The sequence below is a fragment of the Lipotes vexillifer genome, unplaced genomic scaffold (assembly GCF_000442215.2).
Source record: "Lipotes vexillifer unplaced genomic scaffold, Lipotes_vexillifer_v1.1 scaffold1264, whole genome shotgun sequence".
Lineage (NCBI taxonomy): Eukaryota > Metazoa > Chordata > Mammalia > Artiodactyla > Lipotidae > Lipotes > Lipotes vexillifer.
The window spans coordinates 269,379-280,154 of NW_006785778.1; the positions used below are offsets into that span (position 1 = coordinate 269,379).

The 10,776-nt window shown below is 35.1% G+C and overlaps 1 protein-coding gene across 1 annotated transcript in view; it reads left to right on the forward strand.

The window, feature by feature from the left end:
* Positions 1 to 10,776, forward strand: part of P3H2 (prolyl 3-hydroxylase 2) — a 161,662-nt gene that overhangs the window by 120,328 nt on the left and 30,558 nt on the right. Inside the window, exon 3 of the mRNA XM_007458067.1 lies at positions 1,416 to 1,605. Coding sequence (XP_007458129.1) covers positions 1,416 to 1,605 — 190 coding nt within the window. The remainder of the gene's footprint in view (positions 1 to 1,415; positions 1,606 to 10,776) is intronic.

Consider the following 10,776-nt stretch of genomic DNA (forward strand, 5'->3'; position numbering starts at 1 on the left):
CATGTGAATTGCTCAGGGTCACACCATGGTTTCCCAGCAACTAGCCCACTGGCTTTTTCCACGGTACCTGTACTTTTCAAATTTTGATTTTTTTAAGCTACATAATTATTCCTTTAAATGAAATCTTACTTGAAATTCACAGTGTGTTGAAAGGGCTTCTTTTTCAGTTGGATACATCACCATTCTCAATGTGTGGCCTCCAAGAGGATTGAAGAAAAGGCTAAGAGAGGAAAATTTTAGGTGAAAGTCTTTTTTCCTTTTTTTTTTTTTTTTTTAAAACATGAACTATGTTCCCTGGAGCCACATTATTATGATGGTTTTCGTGCTCTTGTACATTGGATGTCTTAAGCTGAGCGCAGTGTAGGGGATCCTTTCTAATTACAGGAAGGTACTTCTTCCCTTCAACGCTGTGATCTGATCTGTGACAAATCTGTACTATACATTATATAGTACATATACTATATATAGTATACATATACTATATATATATATATATATATATATATATATATACATAGTATATATAACAAGTCAACTGCAAACCAACTGAATGCACACATCGTCTTGCTGGTGCTGAAATCTATTCAAAATAGTCATCATGATCTCAGTTTGTTTCAGAATTTGCAAGCATCAAGTGTCAATCAAAACTGAAGATGAAACATTAATGAATGTTGAATTCTCATGTTTTAGGTGTACTTCCTTTTTAGATTTTTTGGTTTTCTGATAATTTTACCATACTCTTTCATTTAAATTTCTTACACACTAACTTTGTTTATGCAATTGAAATAAAATTGCAGTATACACACACACACACACACACACAAAATTTTGAACCAGGCCTGGAATTGAGTGTCACGTCCACCCACATCCATCTTCCTGCACTTTGTTGCATGGCCCTACCTATATTCAAAAGGGTTAGAAAAGGGGCTTCCCTGGTGGCGCACTTGTTGAGAGTCCACCTGCCGATGCCGGGTACACGGGTTTGTGCCCCGGTCCGGGAAGACCCCACATGCCGCGGAGCGGCTGGGTCCGTGAGCCATGGCCACTGAGCCTGCGTATCCGGAGCCTGTGCTCCGCAACGGGAGAGGCCACAACAGTGAGAGGCCCGCGTACCGCAAAGAAAAATAAATAAATAAAATAAAAAGGGTTAGAAAATATAGGCTTGAGTGAGGTCAGGAAGAAAATGAAATTGATTGATGCCACAGCAGTAGGCTTTCTCAGTCAGTCCCTTCTCATTTACAATTAGTTGAAGACAGGGAAGTTTCCCTTTATCTCCCAGTGCGATCCTTCTTTATCTTCCACAGCGCAAGAGTCCCACACCCACCTACCTAAGTGATCCAGAGTCTGCCTGCATTTTGCCATTCAAGTGCCCCTTGGGTGCTCTTTGAAAAAAATTTTTCTCTGTTTCTTTACAGGAGAGTTACAGTGAAGGAGTTAAACATTATGAGGCAGATGACTTTGAACTAGCTATCAAGTACTTTGAACAAGCTTTAAGAGAATATTTCAATGAAGATACGGAGTGCAGAGCCCTGTGTGAGGGGCCTCAGAGATTTGAGGAATATGAGTACTTAGGGTATAAAGCTGGTCTCTATGAAGCCATTGCAGGTAAAGTTTATTTTTTCCCTTGATTTCCTGATTATAGAAATACTACATGCCATCTGTAAAACTATTCCAATAATGTAGACGTATATATTGTAAAAAGTATAATTGTAAAAAAATTCTCATATACGTATCCCATCCTCTCTCACGTGGATTACTTTCCCTAGCTTAAATTTTGGTGACTATGCTTCCAAGCTTTTTCAGATACATACATAAATATTTAGGTATTTATTTATAATTATTATTTCATTTTTATAAAAATAAGGCAACACTGTAAATATTGATTTTCAGTATATGTTTTGTTTTTGTTTTATTTTATGCTTAACAATATATTGTGGACTTCTCATGTAAGTACATTTAGATCTACTTATTGCATTATATGGGGAAAGCATAATTTATTTGACCAGTCCTTTACTGATGAATACTAAGGAAGTTGCAGTTTTTTCTTACGATTAATAATGTAGTAGTGACTACCTTTGTATAGTCTTCTTCTATTACTTAAATGAATATATTGTTACATATGGGAATTTAATATACCACAATTTAAAATAGTAGGTAAAGTTCATTATACATTAATTGGGGAGGTTGACTAGTTAACCATGTATGGTGGGGACTGAGTTCTCTGCTGCATATGAAAAAACACACGAAATAAATACTATTATATTAATAATATGAGTAAAAATAGAACTGTTAGAAGAAAATGCAAGAGAATATTTGTATAACAGTAGGAAAGCTCTTCTTAGCATGATGAAAGACAAGAAATTTTAAGAAAAAGATAGATTTTACATAAGATTTATAAATATAAAAGATACTTTAATCAAATTGATTTATAATAGCAAGTGGAAAAAGTTGCAAAATGTTTACAGGAAAACAGTTAATATCATTAATACTTAAACACAGACTGTGAATTATTAGTAGTACTGGTAATTCATTTCTTATTTATTGGTAGTAATAAAAATAAGCAAAATTTGTTTAACAGTTAAAATATACAGAGCATTTTATATAGTTATATCTCTTTTAATACTATAAACAACTCCTTGTAGGTATTGTTATTCACTCTTTTCTCCCCTTTCAAATGAGGAATTTAGACCTCAGAAAGATTAAGTAATGGGATTAAGGTGAAACTGGGAATCAAACCTAGGATTTTCTCACTCTAGAGCCCATACTTTGAAGATCTACACAGTTGAAAAATGGGCAAAGATTATTTATTCAATAATAAATGTTTAACACATATTTGTTGAGTGCATATTGTATCCCAAGTTATAAAACATGAAAAACAATGTTCAACTTCTCATACACTCATAGAACTGCAAATTAATGAAGTCAGTTTTCTTTCCCCAATTTCCAATGTTTTCTGTCTTCATAAAAAGCATCATTCACCTAGTAGTTCAAACCAAATCCCTAGAAGTTATCTTTCAATCCAACATTTCCTTCAATTCTTGTTCACCTCCGACTTGTTACCAAACTTTGAAAGATGCTACTTCCTAATAGCATTTGAGATTTCCTGGTTCCCTCCACTCCTTTTGCTACCACCCTGGTTCAAATCAACACTATAGTTTAACTAATTCACTGTGATAGTCTCCTTGCTGGTCCGCATGTTCTGATCAGGTTTTAGTCTGTAGGCAGACAGAACAGTTTTCCAAAAAACAGAAAGTCTGCTCACAGATATGCTGAATCACCCCCTGCCACGCCACTGGCTTCCATTGCACTTGAAATAAAACCCAAAACCTTTAACAAGGACTTTCATGACTGCGTACTAGTGTTCATTTTCATCCTCTCTCTTTTTCTATCTCTTTAATCCATTCCTACTCTACTTATTTTAATTCCTAAGATACGCCAGGCTCATTTCCACTTACAGACTTGAAAATGTTGTCTTCTTTCACTTGGCTATTGCCCTATCTTGTTAAGTGCTTAATCCTAAGTGCCTACTTATAGTGACTGGCAAATAGCAGGTGCTTAGTGAATATCTGTTAAATGAATGGGTGGAAGGAAGAAAGGATGAGGGAAGGAAGGAAGGAAGGAGATGACATATCCATCTATCACGTTGCAGAGATTAAAAGGTTAATAATACTCTATATTTGTGAAAATATAGGTCTTAAAATGTTGAGTTTTTTACTTTGAATTTTATTTTATTTATTTTTTTATACAGCAGGTTCTTATTAGTTTTCCATTTTATACATATTAGTGTATATATGTAAATCTCAATCTCCCAATTCAACACACCACCACCCCACTATGCCACTTTCCCCCCTTGGTGCTCATAAGTTTGTTCTCTACATCTGTATCTCAATTTCTGCCCTGCAAACCAGTTCACCTGTACCATTTTTCTAGGTTCCACATATATGCGTTAATATACAACATTTGTTTTTCTCTTTCTGACTTACTTCACTCTGTATGACAGTCTCTAAATCTATCCACGTCTCCACAGATAAACTAATTTCGTTCCTTTTTATGGCTGTGTAATATTCCATTGTATATATGTACCACATCTTCTTTATTCATTTGTCTATTGATGGGCATTTAGGCTGCTTCCATGTCCTGGCTATTGTAAATAGTGCTACAATGAACATTGGGGTGCATGTGTCTTTTTGAATTATGGTTTTCTCTTGGTATATGCCCGGTAGTGAGATTGCTGGGTCATATGGTAATTTTATTTATAGTTTTTTAAGGAACCTCCATACTGTTCGCCAAAGTGGCTGTATCAATTTATATTCCCACCAACAGCGCAAAAGGGTTCCCTTTTCTCCACACCCTCTCCAGCATCTGTTGTTTGTAGATTTTCTGGTGATGCCCATTCTAACTGGTGTGAGGTGATACCTCATTGGAGTTTTGATTTGCATTTCTCTAATAATTAATGATGTTGAGCAACTTTTCCTGTGCTTCTTGGCCATCTGTATGTCTTCTTTGGAGAAATGTCTATTTAGGTCTTCTGCCCATTTTTGGATTGGGTTGTGTGTTTTTTTAATATTGAGCTACATGAGCTGTTTATATATTTTGGAGATTAATCCTTTATCCGTTGATTTGTTTGCAAATATTTTCTCCCATTCTGAGGGTTGTCTTTTCATCATGTTTGTAGTTTCCTTTGCTGAGCAAAAGCTTTTAAGTTTCATTAGGTCCCATTTGTTTATTTTTGTTTTTATTTCCATTACTCTAAGAAGTGGATCAAAAAAGATCTTGCTGTGATTTATGTCAAAGAATGTTCTTCCTATGTTTTCCTCTAAGAGTTTTATAGTGTCCAGTCTTACATTTAGGTCTCTAATCAATTTTGAGTTTATTTTTGTGAATGGTGTTAGGGAGTGTTTGAATTTCATTCTTTTACATGTAGCTGTCTAGTTTTCCCAGCACCACTTATTGAAGAGACTGTCTTTTCTCCATTGTATATCCTTCCCTCCTTTGTCATAGATTAGTTGACCATGGGTGTGTGGGTTTATCTCTGGGCTTTCTATCCTGTTCCATTGATCTGTATTTCTGTTTTTGTGCCAGTACCATATTGTCTTGATTACTGTAGCTTTGTAGTATAGTCTGAAGTCAGGGAGTCTGATTCTTCCAGCTCCGTTTTTTTCCCTCAAGACCACTTTGGCTATTCGGGGTCTTTTGTGTCTCCATACAAATTTTAAGATTTTTTGTTATAGTTCTGTAAAAAATGCCATTGGTAATTTGATAGTGATTATATTGAATCTGTAGATTGCTTTGGGTAGTATAGTCATCTTCACAATATTGATTCTCCAATCCAAGAACATGGTATATCTTTCCATCTGTTTGTATCATCTTTAATTTCTTTCATCAGTGTCTTATAGTTTCCTGCCTACAGGTCTTTTGTCTCCCTAGGTAGGTTTATTCCTAGGTATTTTATTCTTTTGGTTGCAGTGGGAAATGGGAGTGTTTCCTTAATTTCTCGTTCAGATTTTTCATCATTAGTGTATAGGAATGCAAGAGATTTCTGTGCATTAATTTTGTATCCTGCAACATTGCCAAATTCATTGATTAGCTCTATTAGTTTTCTGGTGGCATCTTTAGGATTCTCTATGTATAGTATCATGTCATCTGCAGGCAGTGACAGTTTTACTTCTTCTTTTCCAATTTGTATTCAGTTTATTTCTTTTTCTTCTCTGATTGCCGTGGCTAGGACTTCCAAAACTATGTTGAGTAATAGTGGTGAGAGCGGACATCCTTGTCTTGTTCCTGATCTTAGAGGAAATGCTTTTAGTTTTTCACCATTTAGAATGACATTTGCTGTGGATCTGTCATATATGACCTTTATTATGTTGAGGTAGGTTCCCTGGATGTCCACTTTCTGGAGAGTTTTTATCATAAATGGGTGTTGAATATTGTCAAAAGCTTTTTCTGCCTCTATTGAGATGATTGTATGTTTTTTCTTCTTCAATTTGTTAATATGGTGTATCACATCGATTGATTTGCATATACTAAAGAATCCTTGCATCCCTGGGATAAATCCCATTTGATCATGGTGTATGATGCTTTTAATGTGCTGTTGGATTCTGTTTGATAGTATTTTGTTGAGGATTTTTGCATCTATATTCATCAGTGATATTGGTCTATAATTTTCTTTTTTTGTAGTATCTTTGCCTGGTTTTGGTATCAGGGTGATGGTGGCCTCATAGAATGTGATTGGGAGTGCTCCTTCCTCTGCAATTTTTTGGAAGAGTTTGAGAAGCATGGGTGTTAGCTCTTCTCTAAATGTTTGATAGAATTCTGGTCCTGGACTTTTGTTTGTTGGAAGATTTTTGATCACAGTTTCAATTTCATTACTTGTGATTGTTCAGTTCATATTTTCTATTTCTTCCTGGTTCAGTCTTGGAAGGTTATACCTTTCTAAGAATTTGTCCATTTCTTCCAGGTTGTCCATTTTATTGGCATAGTTACTTGTAGTAGTCTCTTAGGATGCTTTGTATTTCTGCGGTGTCTGTTGTAACTTCTCCTCTTTCATTTCAATTTTATTGATTTCAGTTCTCTCCCTACTTTTCTTGATGAGTGGCTAGTGGTTTATCAATTTTGTTTATCTTCTCAAAGAACCAGCTTTTAGTTTTATTGATCTTTGCTATTGTTTTCTTTGTTTCTATTTCTTTTATTTCTGCTCTGATCTTTATGATTTCTTTCCTTCTACTAACTTTGGGTTTTGTTTGTTCTTCTTTCTCTAGATCCTTTAGGTGTAAGGTTAGATTGGTTATTTGAGATGTTTGTTGTTTCTTGAGGTAAGATTGTATTGTGATAAACTTCCCTCTTAGAATTGCTTTTGCTGCGTCCCATAGGTTTTGGATCATCATGTTTTCATTGTCATTTGTCTCTAGGTATTTTTTAATTTCCTCTTTGATTTCTTCAGTGATCTCTTGGTTATTTAGTAATGTATTGTTTATCCTCCATGTTTTTGTGTTTTTTACGTTTTTTTCCCCTTTAATTAATTTCTAATATCATAGCATTGTGGTCAGAAAAGATGTTTGATATGATTTCAATTTTCTTAAATTTACTGAGGTTTGATTTGTGACCTAAGATGTGATCTATCCTGTAGAATGTCCCATGCACACTTGAGAAGAATCTGCTGTTTTCAGATGGAATGTCCTATAAATATCAATTAAATCTATCTGGTCTATTTTGTCATTTAAAGCTTGTGTTTCCTTATTAATTTTCTGTCTGGATGATCTGTCCATTGGTGTAAGTGAGGTTTAAAAGTCCCTCACTACTACTGTGTTACTGTCAATTTCCTCTTTTATGGCTGTTAGCAGTTGCCTTATGTATTGAGGTGCTCCTATGGTGGGTGTGTATATATTTATAATTGTTATATCTTCTTCTTGGATTGATCCCTTGATCATTATGTAGTGTCCTTCTTTGTCTCTTGTAACATTCTTTAAAGTCTATTTTATCTGATATGAGTATTGCTACTCCAGCTTTCTTTTGATTTCCATTTGCATGGAATATCTTTTTCCATCCCCTTACTTTCAGTCTGTATGTGTCCCTAGGTCTGAAGTGGGTCTCTTGTAGACAGCATATATATGGGTCTTGTTTTTATATCAATACAGCGAGCCTGTGTCTTTTGGCTGGAGCATTTAATCCATTCATGTTTAAGGTAATTATCAATATGTATGTTCCTATGACCATTTTCTTAATTGTTTTGGGTTTGTTTTTGTAGGTCCTTTTCTTCTCTTGTGTTTCCCACTTAGAGAAGTTCCTTTAGCATTTGTTGTAGAGCTGGTTTGGTGGTGCTGAATTCTCTTAGCTTTTCTTGTCTGTAAAGCTTCTGATTTCTCCATTGAAAATGAATGAGATCCTTGCTGGGTAGAGTAATCTTTGTTGTAGGTCCTTCCCTTTCATCACTTTAAATACATCATGTCACTCCCTTCTGACTTGTAGAGTTTCTGCTGAGAAATCAGCTGTTAGCCTTATGGGAGTTCCCTTGTATGTTATTTGTCATTTTTCCCTTGCTGCTTTCAGTAAGTTTTCTTTGTCTTTAATTTTTACCAGTTTGATTACTATGTGTCTCCGCATGTTTCTCCTTGGGTTTTACCTGTATGGGACTCTCTGCGCTTCCTGGATTTGGGTGGCTATTTCCTTTCCCATGTTAGGGAAGTTTTCGACTATAATCTGTTCTAATATTTTCTTGGGTCCTTTCTCTCTCTCTTCTGCTTCTGGGACCCCTATAATGCGAATGTTGTTGCATTTAATGTTGTCCCAGAGGTCTCTTAGGCTGTCTTCATTTCATTTCATTCTTTTTTCTTTATTCTGTTCCACAGCAGTGAATTCCACCATTCTGTCTTCCAGGTCACTTATCCGTTCTTCTGTTTCAATTATTCAGCTGTTGATTACTTCTAGTGTATTTTTCATTTCAGTTATTGTATTGTTCACCTCTGTTTGTTTGTTCTTTATTTCTTCTAGGTCTTTGTTAAACATTTCTTGGATCCACTCAATCTTTGCCTCCATTGTTTTTCTGAGGTCCTGGATCATCTTCACTATCATAATTCTGAATTGTTTTTCTGGAAGGTTGCCTACCTCTACTCTATTTAGCTGTTTTTATGGGGTTTTATCTTGTGCCTTCATCTGGTATGTAGCCCTCTGCCTTTTTATCTTGTCTTTCTGTGAAAGTGGTTTTTCTTCCACAGGCTACAGGATTGTAGTTCTTGCTTCTGCTGTCTGCCCTCTGGTGGATGAGGCTGTCTAAGAGCCTTGTGCAAGTTTGTGTTGAGGTTTTTTAGAGGGATAATTAGGAAATATCTATCAAAATTTAGACTAAGAAGTAAATTGAAAATCAATGTGCCTTCTTTTAGCCTTTTTTTTTTTTACATTTTAGAAATATATATATTTCTATACATTTCAAACTGATCACCACAATAAGTCTTGTTACAATATGTCACCATACAAAGATATTACATAGTTATTGACTGTATTCCCCACACTGTACATTTCATAACCATGACTTATTTATTTTGCAACTGGAAGTTTGTATGTCTTAAGCTCCCTCACCTATGTTTTTCCTCCCCCACCACATACCCCTCTGGCCCATTTGTTCTCTGTATCTATAACTCTGTCTCTGTTTTGTTATGTTTGTTCATTTGTTCTGTTTTGTTTTGTTTTGTTTTTAGATTGCACATATAAGTGAAACCATATAGTATTTTTCTTCCTCTTTCTGACTTATTAGCATAATACCTTCTAGGTCAATCTGTGTTGTCACAAGTAACAAGATTTCATTCTTTTTTATGGCTGAGGGCTGAGTACTCTTCCATTGTATGTGCACATATATCACATCTTCTTTATACATTCATCTATTGATGGGCACTTAGGCTGCTTCCAAATCTTGGCTATTGTAAATATATTATTTGTCAAGTGACTTATTTGCTACACATTCAATTACCCAAGTTCAACTCAATTCACTTAAAATCAATACAGCATTATTGGGGATTTTTTTCCCATAAGGTTTTATTTTGTTGGGCCTCTACCAGAGCCATTTACTTGCATTTTTGTAAACACTGCTCATTTGAATGTCACTTTTGTGTGTGCTTCACATTTCAAATGCTGAATATTTCTTTAACTTAATCTTTTATTTGAGAATGGGCAGGCTTTTCCTTTATTACAGTTTACTATCTTGTAGTTTTTTTAAGGGTAGGTTCCCTGCTTTCATTCCCACATTCATCCCTACACCTACCTCTACCAACGGCCACTGAACAGCTTTGGCAAATGTCCTAGATCTGGTTTAAGAGAATTGACTGACAAATTCCCACAAATTAACATTTTGCAATTTTCTGAGGTCACCACAGCCTGTTGGTTTCTGGAAAAGAATAGAAGTCTTCTAACTCAGGCTCCTAATACTAACACAGCTACCACCACCATCACCCCACTTCCAATAAAGAAAAGTGATAAAAAAAATTCATAGTCCCTCAAGTTTAATCGAATATTATATGTTACAGGAATATGGTAAGTCTTCTCAGGAATTTGAAGCATATCCAATTCATTATGAGATGGAAATCTTTAAAAGTATTCCCATGTGAGTGTCTTGAATCTCAAACCTATTAAAACATAATAATTTCACAATAACATTTGATATAGAAAGGAGGCAAGGAATACAAGTAATAAAAAGGGATATCATTACTCTAACTATGTAAATTCCTGCCTGGTTCAAAACTACTCTCGATTAGGAGTAAAACTGGCTTTTAAAATACAGAATGTATTTAGAAAGCCAGAATTTTTGACTTTTAGAGTTGGAAGAACATTACCAATTGGAGAAAACTACAAATGGCTTCTGAATGCAGTTATTTATCACCAGCCATGCTCACTGAAGCCCTAAAAGATATCATTTTGTCACTCTTATTTTGCTGCTATTAATATCTTACTTTGAAAAATACTTTCATTCAGATTGTGGATTCCTGTTGGGTGTGTTTCCCACCTCTTCCTTTTGCTTGTCATTTGGAATCGGGAGTGCATATAAAAGGTAAAGAGGAAAGCAAATGGCCAGCGAAAGTAGGAGAAATGCTTGAGAGTTGTTTGTTGTTTTCTTAAGAAATAAAATAGCTAGCTATTTATTTATAACATGCTAATCAAATAAACATAACCCATTCTTCTCCTCATGCCTTCCAACTGAAATTAAGAACCAATGGATGATAGTGATCCTATTAGCTGTACTATATTAGATTGAGTTAGCCAGGTTTTAAGAGAACTAGCACATTTCCCTAC